The sequence below is a fragment of the Puma concolor genome, chromosome C1 (genome assembly GCF_028749965.1).
Source record: "Puma concolor isolate L17-30 chromosome C1, mPumCon1.1.hap2, whole genome shotgun sequence".
In the NCBI taxonomy this organism is placed as follows: Eukaryota; Metazoa; Chordata; class Mammalia; order Carnivora; family Felidae; genus Puma; species Puma concolor.
Window position 1 is genome coordinate 86,141,515 of NC_141674.1, and position 22,128 is coordinate 86,163,642.

The following is a 22,128-nucleotide window of genomic DNA, read 5'->3' on the forward strand; positions in this document are numbered from 1 at the left end:
TCGCTGAAGGGTCCGACTTTGGCTCAAGTCATGATCTCACGGTTTGTGGGTTTGACCCCGCATTGGGTCTGTGCTGACAGCTCAGAGCCTGCTTCAGATTTTGTGTCTCCCTTTCTCTGCCCCTCCCCTGCTCATGCTCTGTCTCTCTCTGTCTCAAAAATAAATAAAACATTAAGAAAAAAAAAAAAGAAATTCACCTAGAGAGATCAGTTGGCACTTTATCTTGGTGAATGATGGGCAGTCTGGCTGGGGTTTTTGAGCATGATTGAGACTCTTAAAATCCTGTTCCAAAATTGCTGGAGTAGGCAGGACTGGAGGCAGAGAGAAATCACGTTAGTCTTAGCGTGTGATGATAAGGGTTTGAAATAAGGTGATGGCAATAGTCATGAAAGAAAGATCAAATGCAGATTCGCCAGCAAAGGAATGAAGTTTAAGATTCAGGGCCTTTCACATGCTTGGGCCTCTCTCTCAAGGTCATTGAACGGACCCTACTGGTGGTTTTATAAAATTTGAAAAGATATTTGTATCTTTTTTTTTCTCTCCCCAAATGTTATGTTTCAGACCCCCAGGCTGCAGAGACTCTAGAGAAAGAATCAGTCAGGGTATTGATTGGATGAGGGTGGACACATTGAAGGAGAGGCCAGAGTCAAAGGTGACTTTGGAGATTGAGTTTGGCTGATCAGGAAGAACTCTGGATGACAGACACAGGGGGATGATGGGAGAAGCCAGTTAAGGAGCAGTGCTTTCAAACCAAGGAGGTGCTCTACACTGATTAGCTTTACCAGGGAAAGAAATTTTTTTTTTTTTTTTTTTTTGCCTCTGCCCGTCCCATCCTCAATTGCTGTCTTGCAAGTGTGATGATTTTAAGTTATATGGGGCTTGGGAAAGGGGTGTGACTGTTAAGGGATTAGAACCCAAAGCACATATCATACATAGGGGACATCGTTGTAAAGCCCCCATTTAACACTCTGTATATGCTGAACCTAGTTGTCTGAAACTTTTAAAGAGAATTTCTCTTTTGGTTTAAATCTCCCATATTTGGTAAATTTTAGGGCTTCTAGACTATTTTCAAGTTGTAACATCTGTTTTCTGGAAACTTCTATTTTGAAGAAATTTAATGGACTCAGAAATTGTTGGAATGCTGATTTCACAGCTATTATGTCAATGTTCTAGTGATAGTACCTGACTGGGAAAGATTGTTCTCAGCATTTATTTCCTCTTTTACAAACAAGTAAAATAATAAACAACAGGAAATCAAATGCCAAAACTAAAGAATACGCTCTCAGATGGCCAAATCAAATCCTCACGAGTATTTCCACTTTACAGACCACAAAATATAAGTGTAATTAAAAGAGGGCACAGGTTTCGTCTTTATATTAGGGTTGTGTACATGTATACATGTTGTATTTTATAGTAAGTCTTTTTGGGGGAAATAATAGCACCTCAAAACAAAGCTAGAAACATAGTAAGAACTGAAGCAAATGTGCCCAGAGAAAGACCATCGGGCAATTTGTGACTAAGGGTCTGGTTCTGCCCTTCTATAGTAAGCCATTTGTTTGAAGAATCACCTTTTACGTATCAGAAAGATTAAATTATCTGAGTAAGGAAATATCATTGTAAATTCCAAAATGCTTCTGAAATTCATATATATTATTTTTTGACAGGCTTTAAAGATTTAATGACCATAGGATTTAGTGGAAAGAAATGATTTAGGAGTATTTGCGGATTAATTCTAAGAGGATTTTATTAACTTCCCAGGTTGGTTTGCTATTCTTCTATAAGATTAGTCCAAACTTGATATTTTTCAGCATTGTTTCTCAATGTGTGGTATGCACACGATTTAAAAATGTTAAATTATGTATTTTAATATTCATTTATGTCTAGACTCTATATGGCAAATGATATTGGTTTTCAATTAATAGCAATGATGTAAAACACTTGAGAATAAATTGATTTAAAAGAGTATGTCTATTTAAAGAGAGATGGTAATACAGGGTGCTTTGTGTGGTTGCTGAAGTAGGGTAGGTTGATGCACGATTAGTTGAAGTGTGGGAAACATTGGTGTATTGGTAAACCATATAAATTACGCTATCTTGTAGTACTATAATTTTAATAATGTTGTTAAATAAAAACTCGCAGCCATTGTGTGGTTAGTTGGTTGTTTGGCTGGTATGTATGTATGTATGTATGTATGTATGTATTTATTTAAGAATGCTGGCTCTTTAAGAATCTTTTAGTAAAGAAATTGAGAGAGTTAGGGGCACCTGGGTGCCTCAAGTTGGTTAAGCGTCTGACTTTGGCTCAGGTCATGATCTCACAGTTTGTGGGTTCGAGCCCCGTGTTGGGCTCTGTGCTGACAGCTCAGAGCCTGGAGCCTGCTTCAGGTTCTGTGTCTCCCTCTCTCTCTGCCCCTTCCCTACTCGTGGTCTGTCTGTCTGTGTTTCCCTCTCAAAGATAAAAGAAAACATTAAAAAAATTAAAAAAGGAAATTGAGAGAGTTATTTGGATCCTTGGTACCTCGCATCAAAGTTGATTAAGCAAAAACACAATCACTTTAATTGGTTTACTTCTAGTAGTTAGAAATAAGAAAGCATATGTCCAATGCTATTCTATTGAGAGTTTTCTAGGACTTCCTGGCAAGAGTAGTGTCCTTTGATAAAAGTAATGCATGTGCTCCAGGGGTCAATTAGTAATTGGTAAATGGTACACCAAACACCATGCAGAGGGCTTTTGTTAAGTCTTATCACTCAAAAGTTTGGGAAGGTCCTTTCAGTTTGGGTTTATATATGCTAATATCTAGTGAAGAGAATAGACTGCATATTATTTTTTTCCCTGGGAAGCAGAAAAGGAAAATAAAAATATTTAGAAGATGCTTTGAAATTAATTTTATTCAGAAAATATTTTTAGAAAAATTAGAATATCTGGCACCCAACTTTTGAATATTAAATATAGATTTTATTTTTAGAAAGAGTAGACATTTACTGTTTCACTGATTTATTCTACATTTGAAAAACAAATTAATCCATGTCAGTACAAAATGTAAAACACGTGGAAATTATAAATGTAAAACATGCAGTAAAGTAGAAAGTACTCTTTTCCTTTCTCGCTCCAGTGCTCTCCCAACCCTATTTCTCAGACACGACTACTATTAGTTTGAAGTCACCTAGTTTTAAGAAGTCAAGTGGAATGGCATTTAAGAATTTGGAAGAGTAGGAATCTTTTTTCCCAATTTGTGCTGCTGTGGCCTGTGTTTATATTTTCAAGCATATGTGGCAAATGGAAGTACTTTGGGCTTTGGAGTCAGATCTGTGTTTGAATTCTAACTCCATCACAGAACAGCAGCGCGAGTTTGGAAAGTTCCTTACCTTCCTGTGCTTCAGATTTCTCAGCAGCAAGGCTTAGTAAATGTTGCTTTTCTTCTGAGCTTCAATCAGGCCTAGTCTGTCTCTCTTTCTCTTTTAATAGGAGACATATCTAAGAAGATCTGGCATAAGAATCCATGACATGTTTGGTTTTTTTTTAAAATAGAATTTGTTATTTTAATGACCCTAGCCTGCATGCATTCAGTAATGCACTCATTTATTACATTCCACCTACTGTCAGGTTGTAAAAGGTCACTGAATTTACCTGCCCCTGGAATCTTCCTGGAATTTAGATGGCCTCTGCTGGGTTTCACTTTGCACTTATTAATAATTGAGCACTGGGATAAAAATAAAAACAGACTCTCATCTTACAGTGTGAGAACATGGGTCATGTGTGCTAAGTCATGCAGGTAAGATGAGTACCCTGTGGGGTATCCAGTCTAAAGAAGTATTTCATGTGGGCTGTCACCTCTCTCCTGCAGAATGGGTGCCTCAAAATGAAAGGAAATTAATGTAATTGCTCCTGAGGAGGGAAATGTATTTTTGCTTTTCAAAGGTTGTTGTATAAGCTTTAATTATGTAATCCAAACACAGAAGCCTTTTACCGCAGCTTTCCCTTTTAGCAGCAGTAGTCAACTTTGCGATACTGCTGCATCTTCAGGCTTGAGAAATCAGTGCATTATAACCAACTCTATTTATAGGGTATAACCTGCCCATTAGGGCACAGCAAAATCCTGTTTTAATATTGGTCTTTAAAGCTATGTTTGGTTTAAATGGATTTTTATGATTTGAGCTGCAGCTAGAGTTCTGATTCTCCATTTGTAGAATCAGTGACTCACATCTAGATCGTTCTTTTACAGTGGTTTCATTTTCTGTGCTGTTTTTTGTTTCATGTTCAATTTGCTTTGGTGGTTTGTGCCTTATCAGACCTCCAGGTTTACTTGCCAAATGAATATGGAGCTTTCTTTTTAAAGCTAGAAGTATCTTTTATGTTTTTATTTTAGTTTTCTGTTTATTTTTTATTTTTTACTTTGAGAGAGAGAGTGAGAGTGGGGAAGAGGGGCAGAGGGAGAGAAAGAGAGAATCTTAAGCAGGCTCCATGCTCAGTGTGGAGTCTGATGCGGGGCTCGATCCCATGATGCTGAGATCATGATCTGAGCTGAAATCAAGAGTTGGATACTCAACTGACTGAACCGTCCAGGCACCCCAGTTTCCTTTCTTTAGAGAAGACAGAATTGAGGTATTTTCTAGTCCTGAAATTATTAATAAGTAAATACACATAATATATTGCTAATGGGGTAGCTCAAAACTCAAAGAAAATTTTCAAGTAAAGAGGAAAGTCCTACTTGTTAGGAACTGAGACTCTGCCCCTCTTGTTGAAATGTACAGGGTGTTCAAATAATGCCATTAATTCTAGGTGGAGAGGATTTTTAGGAATAAAATTTGATTCCAACTATAGAGGAAAAGCACTGATGCCCTCAGCCCCAAGTTAGAATATTACATTATACTTAGAATAAAATCAAAGTCTGCCAATGGTTTGTATTGCTCTTCACTATTTGGCCACTAGTTGCTTCTCCTTCCCATGTTCTAGCCACGCTGCTGATCCCTTGTCCAACCCACCACACTCTTTCCCTTGCAAGGATGGTGGCCCTTGTGATTCCTACTGCCTGGCAAGCTGTTCTTCCTTTCCCCTGCTCTCCCCTGGGTTTCCCCCTGCATATCTTACCCTATATGTCTCCTGGGCACCCCTCTCAAGCAGCCCCTTTCTATTCTCTTTCCAGAACCTTGTTTATTTCCTTTTGAGCACTTAACTCAGATGGTATTTATTTTTGTTAATTATTGTCTTTGTCTCATTAGAATGTAAATTCTATTACAAGAACAGAAGTACCTGATACAGTGCCTGCCACATATCATATAGTCAATATGTTGATTAAGTTGTTTACTGGTTTTAAGAGCTCATTTTTGTTTCTTTAAGATTAGTTTATCATGCTGGACCAGAGGGATTTAAGTATCTTGGATATCAACAGTCCAGCCAGTGTGTTTTCTAATGCTGTTACCTGCATTCATTTTCACCCGCTTCGTTGTGATTTTATTTTATTGTGCTGAAAGTGCACAGTCCAATAATGGAAGTAGAATTGTTCTGCTCCCCAAAGGGAAAGCACTGCCATTGTGCCTGTTCAATGCACCTTGTAAACAGCCCTGGATGGCCTCTTTATGGATCTGCCGTCTGTCTCTAAGCTCTATCCATTCCTCAGCCAAAGGCTGCAGCTCAGCTTCAAGCTGGAAAAGAAATTTTGGCAGCTCAGTTGCTATCTTTTAAAGGTCAGCATTAATTGTCACCATGACTGACAGTTTGTCAGAGTGGAAAAGGGGAAATGCAAATTTGGTGAGTAGTTAAATTAGTTTCGTATCATTCTTTGATGGTGTTCTAAATGTTGCTATTTCTCTGTCTTAGGTAATCTACTTAAAGAAGACACCAGAAGAAGCCTACAGAGCACTGCTATCTGGCTCAAATCCCCCCTATCTTCCCTTCAGGTATAACTCTTGTGAGACTTGGGCTAATGGCACTTGGCTAGGCAGCTGCCACTGTAGAGTTGGATTACTACTGTTTTTTAATTGTCTTTAGACTGTGACTATGATGTTGTATGGAATAAAAGAGATGTTAGTTTTTATTTTGTTTTTGTAGAGTGCCCCCCCCCCCATCTAACTAAGAATAAAATCGCTTTTTAAAAAATATTTTTTGGGGTTAACTTATTTTGAGAGAGAGAGAATGAGTGGGGAGGGGCAGAGAGAGAGGGAGACACAGAACTCAACACAGGCTCCAGGCTTTGAGCTGTCAGCACAGAGTCTGACGTGTGGCTCAAACCCATGAACTATGAAATCATGACCTGATGCAAAGTTGGACGCTCAACTAATTGAGCCACCCAGGCACCCCTAGCTTTTTCTTTTTAGGAATTAATTTTCTCCTTGAACCCTTTCTATGTCTTGAGGAAGGATGTCTCTCATTACAGTGTTGGGAAATATTTTTTTAAGTATCAGCAGAAGGTCTTTAAATTTTTTTAAAGTTTATGATTTATTTTGGGAGAGAGAGAGAGTGAGCAGGGAAGGAGCAGAGAGAGACAGAGAGAGAGAGAGAGAGAGAGGGAGAGGGAGTCACAAGTGGGTTCCACAGGATCAGTGCAGAGCCTGATGTGGGGCTTAAAGTCATAGAACTGTGAGATTATGACCTGAGCTGAAACCAAGAGTCAGATGCTTAATCAGGTGAGCCACCCAGGTGCCCCATCAGCTGATGGTCTTTTAAAAATTTCAGGTAAACTTGAGCCTGTTTAAAAAATGGAAGGGAACATACAGCCAATCTCCTACAACAGTCATTTCTGATAGAATTATGAATGATTTTAACAGTTTTACCTTTTTGCTTATTTGTATGTCCAAACCTACAAGCATATGCATTTCTTATTGTTGTTACTAATCTCATATTACCAATTACAATGAACGGAAGGAATAGCAAAGATTGAGGATGCCTCTTTGTCTGACTTCCTTACTGTCCTGTAAACTCAGAGGGCAGGTCCTGGTGCCCGACACTTAAAAGTGCTCTTAGTAAATATTTGAATGAATAAATCAATACTAAATCCCTTAAGATCCAAGGGGCTCCCACCTCTGTTTCTCAGGCCACAGGAGAGGGCCTTAATTAGGCACAGGGTAGGTGCCAAGGTGGGGAGGAGGAATGGGGGAGATATTGCCCTAATGTGCTTGATCTTCTTGATCCGCTTGACTGTCTCAGTGGAAGTCAGAGGAGAGTAGTGAGAGGAAAATGTCCTCCAGCAATCTAGAGTATGAACGAATTAGCGATTGAAGGACAGATAAAAACTCACAGTTTATGTATAGGAGCTTTTTAACATGGAGACAAAGCTTGTTTTTTGCCTTCCCCTTCTACTGGCTTCTATAATTTGAAAGTCCTTTGTAAAATACAATCCTAACTTTTAGAAAAAGATAATTATTTCAGTCAGTTTGGGCTGGTGTAACAAAGTGCCATGGACTTGGTGGCTTGTAAACAATAGAAAGGTATTTCTCAGTTCTGGAGGCAGGATCTGGGTGGTCACGTTCTGGTGAGGGATGCAGACTGCTAACTTGTATCCTCACATGGTAGAATGAGAGTGAGAAAGATCTCTGGGGTGCCCTTTATGACGGCACTAATCCCCTTCATGAGGGCTTCACCCTCATGACCTAATCACCTCCCAAAAGTCCCACCTCCTAATACCATCAGCTTGGGGATTAGGATTTCAACATGTGCATTTTGGGGGGACACTAACATTCGGTCCATTGCGGTAATAATAATAATATTAATCATTCTACTAAGTTTTAAACAAAGTGGTTAAGAATATATGTCTTGGAGGCCAAGACACTGGGTTTAAAGGCTTGTTCTGCTTTTTACTACATGTGGTAAGTACAAGCACCTTGAGCAAGTTATTTATTCTCTCTGAGCCTCAGTTTCCTTTTCTGTAAAATGGCTTTAGGGCTATCCTGGGGATTAAATGAAGTAATTCATTTATGATTATGCCTGGCTTTTGTTTTTCTCCTTGTTATTAGTGCTGATACTATTATTAATAAGAAATAAGGATTTTCCACAAGGATATAAATATGAATAGGAAGTATTTCTTCCTAATGATCTCAGCTTCTAGTTGGGGCAGGCAGACCTCTAGGCACATAATTAACTGTCAAATAGTTAGGTTGTACAAAAATAGAAGACAAGACTAATTCTGACAGAGATTTGGGAAAGGATCAGACTCATTTAAACTGAGCTTTCATTTTTTTAACGTTTATTTATTTATTTTGAGAAGGGAGAGAGAAAGAGCGAGCACATGGACACAAGTGATGGAGGGATAGACAGAGGGAGAGAGAAGAGAATTCCAATCAGACTCCTTGCTGTCAGCACAGAGCCCAACTTGGGGTTCGAGCACACGAACCATGAGATCATGACCTGAGCTGAAACGAAGAGTCAGATGCTCAACCGACTGAGCCATCCAGGCGCCCTGCACTCTAAGTTGTATCTTTCTGATAACCCAAGACATCAAGAGTTGTGTTTACATTAAGCTGTGTTTATTTCTTTCTTTTTTTTTTTTTTTTTAAATTTTTTTTTCAACGTTTATTTATTTTTGGGACAGAGAGAGACAGAGCATGAACGGGGGAGGGTCAGAGAGAGAGGGAGACACAGAATCGGAAACAGGCTCCAGGCTCTGAGCCATCAGCCCAGAGCCCGACGCGGGGCTCGAACTCACGGACTGCGAGATCGTGACCTGGCTGAAGTCGGACGCTTAACCGACTGCGCCACCCAGGCGCCCCAAGCTGTGTTTATTTCTAACTCCAAACTCTTCATAAACTATACATTTGAAAAAGAAAATACCACAAAGTAGTATAATTATGATTTAGTAAAGCATTAATTTTTAAAATTATTATTGTTATTTACTTATTTTTTCAAGTACTCTCTATACCCAACATGGGGCTTGAACTCATGACCCCAAGATCAAGAGTTGCTTGCTCTTCCAACTTAATGAGCTAGGTGTCCGCTCCCCTCCTATTTTTTTTAAATTTTAGTAAAGAATTTAGTTGAAAGAATACTATTCCAGAATAGTTTTCTGGAATTAGACTGAAGAAGCTTAATTTTTTCCTAATCAAGATAAGATGTGAGTTGATTTTAGTCTCTACCTCAGGCCAACTAAGGCTAATGTAATATTGTTAACAACCATCTTACAGTTCTGGTCAGCCATCATTGCCTTGGCCTTTATTTGTAATCTGGATTCTGTCATCCACTAGGTTTCTTACACTATTTGTTGCTAAATTATAATTTTCTCTTCATTGTCTAGATTTTTAAAAACCTTTTTTTAAAAAGTTTTTATTTATTTAAGCAATCTCTACACCCAACATAGAGCTTGAACTCATGACCCTGAGTAGCATGCTCTTAAGAGTAGCATGTTCTTCCTGCTGAACCAGCCAGGGGCCCCTAGACTTTTTTTTTTTAAAGCAAGAGAGAATAGCAGGGGGAGAGGGAGTGAGAATCCCAAACAGGCTCCACATTCAGCATAAAGTCAGACATGGGGTTTGATCCCACGACTGTGAGATCATGACCTGAGTTGAAATCAAGAGCCTGGCGCTTAACCGACTGAGCCACCCAGGTGCCCTAGATTTTTTTTTTTTTTTAAATCTACTCCTGCCTTAAGACTTTCATTTAAAAAAAAAGAAGCCTTGAAAGAACTTCTATTTAAGTGCAATTGCTTTATTATTTAAAGTTTTTAAAAAATGAAGACCAGTTTGAAGGCTTGTCAAAGTATGGCTGATATCTTTATGTGCCCCTCCATCAAATTCCTGTTTCCATTTGTGCTCTATACTTTTAATGTCTTTCTAATAAAGAAGTTTTAAGGCTACTGTGAACTTAAATAATGCTCTTCTTCAAGATTTATTCATTTAATAAAAATGTATCTAAGCAATCTTTTCTGTGAAGCCTTTCCTCATTTTTCTAGAGAGGCTTGGTAGGTCCTTTGCCTGTAATTCCCCATTATATTTTGTGTATTGCATTTTGTGTATTACATTTGCTACATACATAATTAAAGCAAATGTCTTGTATTTATTTGTTTGCCTGGGTGACTCTTCACCAAATATGGCTGACTCTTCTCCTGAGGACTGGGATTGGGCTCTTATTTGTGTGCCAGGGAATAGATACATTAATTTATTTATGGATTTTTCTGTGCTAGTCACTGTGATAGTCTTATGGATCTTAGGAGGATAAGGACAGCAAGGTATTTGTTCTGGGGAACTCAGTGCATAGTTTGTAAGTGTGTAGGTATGTAAGACAATTGTCGTGCTTTGTTCAATTCAGAAGATAGGTACTATGGGAATACTGAAGAAGGAGGTTTAAACCTGAAACTGGGGATTGGAGGAGATGTTAGAGGTAGGCACCACGATTGCCTTTTCATGCTAGGATGAAAACTGGAAAATAACAATCCAGGTGTTGATTTTAGGTGCTGTGATTTCATTTGCATGGCTTAGCTTGTCTTTTATAATGGTAGGTTAGGCAGGATATTATACATTATGATGTTTGCAGTACAGGCACATTACTATAACTGAAAGGACTGTCTTACTGAGGTTTTTCTTTTGGATTTATCTTAAAAAACTGTAGATTATAGATTTATATTACCTTAGGTAAACATTCTGTAAAGATGAGGGAAATAAAAATAAAAAGAGTTGGGTAACTTTACTGCCTATCCTTTTTTTTCACCCAGTTTTATTGAGATGTAATTGACATCAGTGATTATCACAATAAATTTAGTTAACATCCATCATGTCAAAGAGTTACAAAAAAAAGTTTTTCCCCCTTTTGAGGAGAACTTTTAGGACCTATTCTCTTAGCAACTTTCAAGTCTAACAGCAGTGTTAACTGTAGTCATCATGTCGTACATTACATCTTCAGTAGGTATTTTATAACTGAAAGTTTGTACCTTTGACCACCTTCACCCGAATCCCCATTTACTGCTTAGTCTTGATTACATTGATTATAGTAGACTTTAGAGATAGTTGAATTTCTGGCTGTTGTGACACTCAAGGAGTGTTTGTTGTGATGTTACTGTTTGCAAGTCAGTATTAGGATGTTCCATTTAATTGTAAAGTAAATGTGTCAAAAAATGTACTTTTGCTTGTATTAAGGATAGTCAATGTGTTTGTCAAGAGTGACGTTGGCTGAAAACTAGAGGAAGAGGGTATTTTTCACCTACTTCAGTTCTTTGAGTCCATCCATCTTTAGTGTTGGCTTGGCAGTTGGCCTTCCAGGGAACAAGGGCCTTTCAGTTCTAGGGTCAGAGTCAGCAGAGTTTGAATTGGCAAGCCTGGTGTGAATCTTCTTAGGTACTTTTCCTTTCAGCATACTACCAGATTCATAGTCTATACTATTGACCAGTTGTTCTACAAACTCATATTAATTGTGCTTGTCTAAGGTCCCATGAGACCACCAACTCTGAGTGCAGTTCTCAGATTGTTTTCTTGGCAGTCAGTGGCTGTGGTTTTCAAATCTGCATTCTCTGACGTTCATAAAACAGTATTTGTGAAAACTCTAAGCCTTGCAAAACATGGAAATTGCAGAACTCTTCATTTTGATGTCTTTTGTGCTTTTAAATTTGTTTTACACTTACGTCTTTGTTTATTGATCCATATGTGTCAGTTTGGTAAGTTTTTTTAGTATCGATGATGATTCATAAATCTGCTAAAGTCAAGTTTTCAATGACATATAATATTAAGTGGGGAGTGAAACAGTACAGACAATAAAGAGCATCCAGAGTTCCAGTTTTGAGGACAAATACAGAAAGCATGACATGACAAACATTGACTAGGTACAGAGGTGAGGCTGAGGTAAGGGTGCTCTGCTGATACCCAATGGAATAAAGCTGGTTGAATGTTGAATGTTCCATCTCCAACTATTAGTTTAGTTTTTCTATTTTGTTCTTTTTTTTTTTTTTTTTTTTTGCAAGTCTCTTCCTGGATAGGCCCAGGAATGCATTTTTGTGTAGCTATTTTATTTTAGCTTGGGGAAGAGGCTAGACCTATAGGTAGTATTTCCCAAAGTTATGTTGGTTCTTATACTTGGTTTTAAAAAGTCTGAGAGGTTTTAAAAAATACTGGTGCCTGGTTCTACTCCTGGAAATGTTGACATAATTGGTCTGGGGTATTAGGTTTGGGTATTGGGATTTTCAGAAACTTTCTACATAATTCCAGTATGCTGCCAAGTTTGAGAAACATGGCTCTATGTGATCTGCTGTGGCAAAATAAAAATAAAAATAATAAAAAGATTCAAAGGTCAAATAAGTTTAGAACTCTCCGTCTTAGAAGTTTAAAAAGCACATTCTTGGGATGCCTAGGTGGCTCACTCAGTTGAATGTAGGACTCTTGGTCTGCTCAGACCATGATCTTGAAGTTTGTGAGTTTGAGCCCCACCTTGGCCTCCATGATGATGGTGAGGATCCTGCTTGGGATTCTCTTTCTCCCTTTCTCTCTGCCCTCCCCTGCTTATGTGCTCACTCTCTCTCTCAAAATAAATAAACTTAAAATAAAAAAATGAAAAGCACATTCTCATTTTAAAGATTCTGAATGGCTCTGAGTAATAGAGGGATCTGTTTGACTTAGTTTAGCGCCAGCTCTTCCAAAGTACTTCATCCTGAATCCCTTCCCACTCCCTGCAGTTTCTGTTCCTATCCGGCAGCACCAGTGTTCTGAAACATTCTAGGACACATTTCCTGATCCACACCTGTGTGGAACAAAGTGGATCTCTTGGGATTAGAATAATATGCTGTCATTTGTGGAACTGTTTTTATGTTGTTTCCTGAGAGTCTTGGAAATAGATGGCTTGTCAAATGATAGCATTTTATCTACTATGAACAGGAACATACAACTTTTCTCTTACAGCATGTGTGAGACTAGAAAACCTTTCTTACCAGAGGGCCCACAAACCTCCCAAAGGCAGTCCTTTAATGACATTTGTCATTAAAGTGAATCTGTACTGTTTGTATTAAGGGAGGGGTTTGTTGTGTTTTGGGGATGACCCTTAGTGATATTCCTGTTGCTGAGCTGTGTCTTAATGTGGCTGAGTCTTAGTGGGAAATCTCTGAAGCAATGACTCTAGATCATCTGGGCATGCCAGAACTTGTAGGTCTCTGAACAAAGGCTCAAAGGGGTCAACCACTTAGAACTTGGCATTAGGCTGCCTTCTTTCTTCTAAAGCAAAGTAAACATGTGCTGGTAGATGTTAGATGTTATTATAAAATCTATCTCTTCACAGGAAACATTGAGCCAGATATTTGTTAACTTAAATATGATATTGTGATTTTTGTCAAAGTGTATTTAGCAATTAACTTTGTATTTCAAAGGGAAAGTTTTCCTTACCATGTTTTTCTCTTGCGTATCAAAAATATAGAAACAATTTCTTTTATCCTTTTAAAGATTTTATTTTTGTTTTCAATTTTTCCTTCTGATGGCTACCTCTTTGCTTTTCAGTGGTGATCTTTGGGGTTATTTCTGCCCTCATGGATGTTTAATAAACCTTTGTTTTTAATGCTTGGTATGATGAGAAAGATCTGCATTAGTTTTGAGTACTGAGGTTGTGCCAGTTTCCTGAGTGTTGAAAATAGATAAAAGTAGATGGCTTATCCAGTACAAACTGTTGAATCCATTCTCAACAGCTAGGGCATGTTGAGTAACTTGGACTACCATGAAAAGCAGTCTCTTTATCAGATTTTTCTTGTTATAGTGGTAAATAAGCACCATTATATAGGATCTGAGAACAGAAACAACTGTCAGGGTCTTTATGACCCACTAACTACATGTAAGGAAGTGAGTTACATCTATTCTGTTTTTGGAACATGGCAGTGCTTCAATGTGAAAATTGGTTCAGATAACTTTTTTTGTTATTCTTATTTTTACGGTCCCAGATCGGTGTTACCAGACTTTCTACTGAAGAGTCAGTGATAAAGGTGGTTTAGAAAAAGATTGCAATCATTTACATTAATGAACATAGTTATTTTGTTGAATGTCTTGTAGATGAAGCTCTTTTCGATACCTGGATTAAAGACAATTTACTATTATTTTTATCTGTGAAGCAGAATTAATGTGGTTAAATGGGTGGCACTCACATGTTGATAAAAGGCCCAGAGCACAGTGCTTGATCTGTTTTTTTGGTGCCCGTTATTGTTAGTTCTAAACAGATCCTATTCTGACTTTATGTAACCTTTTAAGCCATGATTTAGAAATGAATTTTTACATATCCGTTTCTTTAGATGAACAGAGAGATTACTGTATGGCCTTACATTAAATCTGAAAAGCAGGAGATTCTGTGTTCTGTGTTTGTTAGGTACTGGTTGTGTTCAGCTTTTGATTTTGCTGCCCCATGAAGTCATTTGATTTTGCTCTTTGAGTGGGAGATGGCTCTGTTCTCCCTACGAATTCTCATCAAATACGTTTTCATCTTGTAGCCTAGGTGATACACGCAATCAGCTCTTTCTTTTCTCTGGAGCTAGTACATATGTGTCATGGATTTGTTCAGAGACTGGAAGTCAAGTATAGTTTGGATAATTATGTGAATATTTTGGGGCATTGTCTAGTTCCCAGGTATCCATACAATATAGTCTAGAGCTGAACTGTCCAGTATGGTAGCTAGCAGCTTTGTGTGCTTTTGAGCACTTGAAATTTGTTTAGTCCAAACTGAGACTGTAAGTTAAAGATATATATTGGATTTTGAAGATTTGGTATAAAAAATGTAAAATGTCTTCTTTATAATTATGTTGATTAAGAAAATATGTTACTAATTGATTTCACTTGTTTCTTTTTACTTTTTTAAATATGGTTTTGAACAAAATTAAAATTATAATTTTGGTTCTCTTTTGTGGACAGCATCATATTTCCGTTGGACAGCAATGACCTAGATTGAATTTTCATTATTGTACATAGTTTATAATTCAAAATTGTTTTATATAATTTTTGTTTTGTTGGGTCAGTTGTTCCCAGCCACTAGAGTTGTTCAGATATAAGATGAATGATTTCCTGGTAGTGATCATTTATTCATTCATTTGACATCTAAAACATTAATGGACCCAACACTGTGCTAGACTCTGGGCATGCAGACATAAAGGACACATTACCGGTCCTTAAGAAGCTCATGTTCTTGGGGCGCCTGGGTGGCTCAGTCGATTGAGCGTCCGACTTCAGCTCGGGTCATGATCTCACAGTCTGTGAGTTCGAGCCCCGCGTCGGGCTCTGTGCTGACAGCTCAGAGCCCGGGGCTGTTTCAGATTCTGTGTCTCCCTCTCTCTCTGCCCCTCCCCCGTTCATGCTCTGTCTCTCTCTGTCTCAAAAATAAATAAGCGTTAAAAAATTTTTTTTTTTTAAAAAGAAGCTCATGTTCTTGTGCGGTTGTGTAGTTGGATTTAGGTCAGTGCTTGGAAGGTGCTTAGATGAATCTTTGAGATGCTTTCCAACCCATTGCTCTGAAGATATTGGCATACCTCCTAACTATTTGTTATCCAGAGAACTCACAGAGAATCATGGAATTAAAACATACGTAGATCATAGCCATCCACGATGTTTCTTCTGTCAGCTCTTTTGTATTCTTTAGTGTAGTCTCTACATTTTATTTATTTATTTATTTATTTATTTATTTATTTATTTATTTAATGTTTGTTTATTTTTGAGACAGAGAGAGACAGAGTGTGAATGGGGGACAGGCAGAGAGAGAGGGAGACACAGAATCCGAAACAGGCTCTAGGCACTGAGCTGTCAGCACAGAGCCCAACATGCGACTCATACCCATGAACCACCAGATCATGACCTGAGCTGAAGTCAGACGCTTCGGCAGAACCACCCAGGTGCCCCTGTAGTCTCTACATTTTAAACCCCGTGACTCTGTTCTTTATTCTTTCTTCATTTCCAACAGCTTCATTACCGGAAATGCCTTCTTATTGCTTTGTGTGAATATGTTCTTTCATCTCCCGTTTTGGCTCCTCATTATTAACATTTATAAGGTTGCTTCTTTCACAGTGATGTCTAGATTCTTAGGCTACAAGCAGTGGTATGTTGGTAAACAGGCTCTGTAAGTAAAAAGGGTTTGTTGATTTCTGTGGTGTAAATACAGGAACCAATGCTAATTTGGGTTCTGAAAATTGTTGAATATTCATTCAGTAATCACTTTGTGGGAGCCTATGCTCTATGACAATAGTGGGATTCAGCACTTTCTCTTTTTATCTCATTGTGGATGGTGGTTCTAGTTTTCTTAAATTTAATGTTTCTTCTATTGCTTCTCTGGAAAATAAATGCAAAAATATAATAAAGTTGCAGTTGCTTCATCTATTCAAATATTCATTTAGTTTTTCATTCAACAAATATTTGTTGACTGCCAGCCACTCCCAAGGTCATAGTTAGTGGATTTTTATAATCATTTCATAATACTTTCATGGTTCATTTCGCTACTATGCTGGACGTCACACTTACAAAGAGAGTTGTTGTGTTGGATGGAGTTTAGATGGTCTAGCATGAGGTTGGGTTAAATTTGTATTTGGATGTGTCTAAACAACTGTTGTCTGTAACCTTAGTCTTCCATATTGGGGAGGAATGTAGAATTTCTTCTTCAGCAGAGATGAGTGATTAGAAACCCTGGGTGTTGGGATATGAACTTCTCTCTGAATGAAGAGCAGCATGGTGTTTACCTATTTAAGGGAGTTAATGCAATGCATGGTAAAACTATCATGACAGATAAAGGTAAGGGCTGTGGTGTCCCCAGACAGCATTGGGTGTGCGTACTTTTTCCCACAGTTGAAGTCTGTGGATTTCAGTGGTCCTTTGTGGGAGAGGTAACAAACAATACATGTCCTCTTATTCAACTCAGTAAATATTTGGCTCAATAAATATGAATGAATGAGTGAATGAATGAGTGAATGAATACATTGATAAATGAGTGAAAAAGCAAACTGGGAGTTACGTAAACAATTGGGAGCTGTAGTTTTAATAAAAACTGTGGGAGTTTAAAACTTTATATCACATTAGTGTAGTGATGTAAGTTGTAAAAGCTCTTTATAGTCTCTCTAAAGTGTCTGGGTTAAAATAAAAGTGTGTTTAATATCACTTGACAAGCTCCTTTACTTAATTGAAATGTTTATTCAATATCTCTATTTTGTGCTAAGCAGTATGTTAGGTACTAGGGAGAGAAGGGTAAGTAAAAAATGTATAGATCCTGTCTTCTTTGAGGCTGTTACAGAGAGAGGCAGAGAATCAAATAAGCATGCCACGATATGTCAAACTATAGTTGATTAAGTACAATAAAAAAAAGTTGGGGACCTGCTCTAGCCAGGGTGGGGTTGAGGTTTTTCCCTGGAGACTTTGATCTTTGAGTTGGGATCTGAAGGACAGGTAGGGTAACTTAGGCAGAAGGCAGCAGGTGACCTGTGACCAGCAAGAGCAAAGGTCCTGTGGTGAGATCAGAGAGCCCTCTCGGAGGACCTCAGGCAAGGTGTGATGGGCAGATTGTAGAGGGGCATAAAATGAGGAGGCCTACGCAGGCAGGGCCAGATATCACCAGGATACATTCGTTGACATTTTGAACTTTCCTGTGAGAACAGCGGAAGTCAGTGAAGGGTTATAGTCGAAGAGTGACTGGATCTGATGTGCTTTAAAACAGATATCACTCTGGTTGCTGCTAGAAGACTGATTAGCAAGGAGAGGTGGGGGGTGGAAAAGCTGTTGCGGGAGTCCACCTGAGAGGTGGCAGGGGCGGGGTATCAGAGAGAAGTCAGTGCAGGCAGTTAAGAGGGGAAGGTAATGGGACACTGTGGTGCACAGGATAAGGGGAATGAGAGATGCAGGGACGTCTGAGTTCTAGCGTGAGGGGTTGTGGAAGCTGCCTCTTTTACGGGATAGCGCTGGAGGACTGGATTATCGTTGTTGTTTTGGGGGGGCAGCTGCAAGAGGGTCTTCTTTCACAATGAATGTGAGATGCCTTAAGACACCCAAATGAGAAGGTCATGTATGTGGTTAAAAAAATATATTTATTTATTTAGAGAGACAGAGAGAGAGAGTTAGAGCAAGTGGGGGAGGGGCAGAGGGAGGGAGGTTCCCACGAACCTTGAGATCATGACCTGAGCCGAAATCAAGAGTCGGATGCTCAACCCACTGAGCCATCTCAGCTGCCCCTGTTTTGCAGTTTTAAGGAGTTTGTGCTAGAGACAGAAATTTGAGGGTCATTGGTAGATTGATGGCAGTTTATATGGATTAGATTGTGTAGGGCAGTTCTCAAAATGTGCTCCTTTCTACCAGCTTCATCAGTACCCTCCTGGAAACCTGTTAGAAATGCAGATTTTCAGGTTCTGCCCCCATTGGATCAGGATTTCTGGTGGGATCCAGCATTCTGAGTTTAAGGAACCATCCAGGTGATGCTGATACATGGGAACTCGTCCTGGACTAGGGAGAGGGCATGGAGTGAGAAGAATTTGAGTCTGGGATTGAACCTTGAGAAGCTCTAACTTTTAAGGATTTGGAGGAGAAGGATGGCTTTGCCAGGGAGATTGGGTAGTAGCAGTGTGTGGAGATGTAGAAGAAAAACCCAGGAAGCCAGTGAAGACAGTATTCAAAGGAGTATTATTATTGCTGACAAACTCAGTAAAATGATGCTTGGGAAATGTTCCCTGGGTTTAGAAGAAGCAGATCCAGAGAGACAGAAAGTAGATTACTGATTGCCTGCAGGTGGGGAGGGAAAGTGAGCAGTCACTGTAAATGGGCACCGAATTTCTTTTTTGGGGGCTATAGCTCTTTTGGAGTTAGTAGTAATAGGAATTGTGAATATACTAAAAGAAATCACTGACTTGTACACTTTAAAAAGGATAAATTGTGAATTTTATCTCTATTAAAAACAAAGCCCCCCAGGCGTAGCAATATGAAGATAATTGGTAACTTTAGTGTGACATGTTTGTGGTGTGGACGAGGGTGGAAACAGATCAGAGGGTGTTAAGAGGTGAGAGGACGGAAAATGGAGCAGGGGGAGAAGTAATTCTTCAGAGAAGTCTTGTTTTAAAATTTTTTTTTAATGTTTTATTTTACTTTTTAAGAGACAGCGGGGGACAGAGCATGAGCAGGGGAGGGGCAGAGAGAGAGAGGGAGACACAGAATCGGAAGCAGGCTCCAGGCTCTGAACTGTCAGCACAGAGCCCGACACGGGGTTTGAACTCATGAATTGCGAGATCATGACCTGAGCCAAAGTCGGATGCTCAACCGACTGAGCCACCCAGGCGCCCCTGAAGAAGTCTTGTTTTAAAGAGGAGTCTCAAGAGAGGGTGGTGGTTGAAGGGAGATGTCGAGTCAAGAAAGTTTGGGACAGTTTTTTGGTTTTTTTTTTTTTTTTTTTTTTTCTTTTAAAGATGGTAGAGACCTGAAAGTGTTTAAATTCTGTTGGGAAGGACCCAGAGGAGATACCTGGAGAAGAAAGTGATCATCAGTTGTGTTGAATAATGATACAGTTTCAGACTCAAAGGGACTTCTGTAGTTAACGGAGCCTGGTATTTTCCTAACCATCTCCATTTCTTAGAAAAAAAATAGGTGAAAAATAATCCTGAAGCAATCCTCCAATTCAAACTTGAACGTAGTATGGGGCAGGTATCTTGCTGCCTTCCAGGGCCAATCATTCTTAGATGCTTCTGACTGTATTGGGTGGTTGAGGGAAGGGAAGGGAAGCAGGGAAGATTGATTTGTAACATGGGAGATAATGTTTCTTTTATAGAATAAAATCTCTCAGCTTCTTAAGTGGACTTTCAATCTTATGTCAGTCACTTCCTTCATTCTACCTCCAGAAGAACCCAGTGCTGCCAATTCCTGAGCCTTATGGGACGTTTCTAGTATTTATTAGGTGGATTCTCTGGCTTTGTCACCTTAATATTCCCTTTTCTTGGTTTTCTAATTTACTACCACTCCTCTGATTTCCAGCTTTCACAATTTTATTGCTATTTTCTGAAAAGCCTTTCAAAATTCTGTTTTTAGTGTGGATTTGGTAGATACATGTGTTCAGTCTGCCATCTCTACCTTCTCTTTCTCTCACTTTTTCCCCCCAGAGAACATATAACATGTTTTTGTGTCTGTTCACTTTTATAGCTGCTCTCCTTTGTCTAAGTAGGAGCCAGGTTCCACTAATAAGCCATTTCTCCTGCTCAGTATGGAGGCAGGTTTGGGAACCTATTTGTCCTTGTGCGGCTGTCATGAGGATTAATTCTCCTGAGGAATGGGTGTAATGTCCTTTGGTGTGTCATCTCCTCTCCCCAGTTCTGAGAATGTGACCTAATTTTATCGCATCCCTTATTATATTTCATGCTGTAAATTTCTACCTGTCTTTCCATCCTGCTGTGACCGCTTTATATCCTAATTCTGTCGCATGGCATGTTAACTCGTCTTCCTCTCTCAGGTCTATAGATTTGATCACCAGGTCACCAGAGCTCTCTTTTCAGTCACTGGTAAAACTTGTGGCTGTGATAGGCCAAGAGATATCATGACAGTCTCACCAAACTTTGCAGACAGTCAGAAAGACTGGGTCTGGAGCATTTCTATGACTTATCTATGTGAATTCATTTAGGTGAGTCTAGGCATGGGAAAATATACTTCAGAGAATAAGAGCACCTCCAGTTCTTAAAATTGTTTTACTATTTTAAATAAGAAAGTTTTTGTTTTTGTTTTATTTTTTCTTTACTGAAGTAGTGATTTTTAATCTTGGGTCTGCAGAGATAGTTCAGAGAGTCACTGAGTTTGGATGACAAAAAGTGTCTTTGTTTTCACTTATCTTAATTATATTCAATTGTAAATGTTGGAAATAAACTATAGTCGTATTAGCAATATGAATGTCACAATAGAAATTACGGACATTTTTATACCCCATTATAATTTTTACATGCATCTTATATATTTCATATCTCTTATTATTTATGTTCATTCCTTCTTCAAAATTATAGTCATCACTAGACCTACTAGGTCTTGTTACATATTAATAAAACAGTAAATAATTAAATATGTCTTATAAATTATTTTTTTAATATTTTGATAAATTTAATCGAATTAGTCTTCTGTTATTCATATATATTTTATTTTATTCATTTAAAAACATCATTCTGAGAAGAGGGGTTCACAAGCTTCATCAGATTTCTAAGGGGTCCATGACACATGAAAGATTCTGAAACCTTGACCCAAAGAGACAAGTGCCTGCAAAGGAGTATGTGATTCTTTATATAAACTGCTATTTTGTCTTAGATCCCAAGCTATACCTTTCTCTGGTTTAGTCCATTAAAATTTGATTTTTAATACATGGTTTGTCTTTACATGATATTTGGAAAAGGGGCTACTTTGCTTTGCACTGACCCGTGAGTTCAGATAGCATTAAAAAAATGTCTTGAAATCAGATTTACATATGTAGAATAATCCTTCCTATTAACGTAGGTTAACTTTGAAGTTTCAAGAGTGTCTGGGTGGCTCAGTCGATTAAGCAGCTCAGGTCTTGATATCAGGGTCATGGGTTTAAGCCCCTTGTTGAGCGAGGCTTCAGCAAACAAAAAACTTTGAAGCTTCAGAACTTAAACATTTCTTTTAAGTTGCTTTGCTTACTTCCTATTTTTATATTAGGTTATCAGGATGTTGAAATCCAGTGACATTGAAGCTTCATTTTAATTCATGACTTAGCAGCCATAGGTTCAAGTTACATTGGGTGATATAAAACTCAGTTTTATGTTAATTATATGTTAAAGCACTTAAAGGTCCTTTTCTCCCCATGGAGCATCATCTTCTGGCACCTTCCCTACTGCTGCCCTTGAACCAACTTTGTGTGGTGCCTTCGACTTTGTCATTGGCAGGTGCCTGACAGCTCTATTCCTTCGGGTCAGCATTGGGGGCTGGGCAGAGAGACTGAGAGCCTGGAGGTCAAGTTTCTTGCCTTGGACACCTTGGAACATTGCTAGTGTTAAAGCTCCAGTGCCAGTTCTTGCTTAACCTCACCTGAACTTGATACTTCAGTTTTATGTTGCCTAAAGCAGGTTGCTCTAAAAACTTAAATAAAGTATGAAGTACTCAATTTTCGGTGCGGTAGGTTCCCACTCCTTTTGATATAACACTTCATGGTGCATTAGAAGTTCTCCTGGATCCTGAGAGGAGATTGTTTGGAAGAATGACTGCTTTTTCCATAGTTTTTTTTTGTTTTTTTGGGGGGGAGGGTAGATAGGAG

General features: G+C 38.7%; 1 protein-coding gene across 6 annotated transcripts in view; it reads left to right on the forward strand.

Moving 5' to 3' along the window:
• The window catches only part of CDC14A (cell division cycle 14A), a 196,412-nt gene that overhangs the window by 58,937 nt on the left and 115,347 nt on the right, over window positions 1-22,128 (forward strand). For all 6 annotated transcript variants that reach the window (XM_086717683.1, XM_086717686.1, XM_086717687.1 and 3 more), the window contains one exon: window positions 5,818-5,897. In XM_086717683.1, coding sequence (XP_086573809.1) covers window positions 5,818-5,897 — 80 coding nt within the window. The remainder of the gene's footprint in view (window positions 1-5,817; window positions 5,898-22,128) is intronic.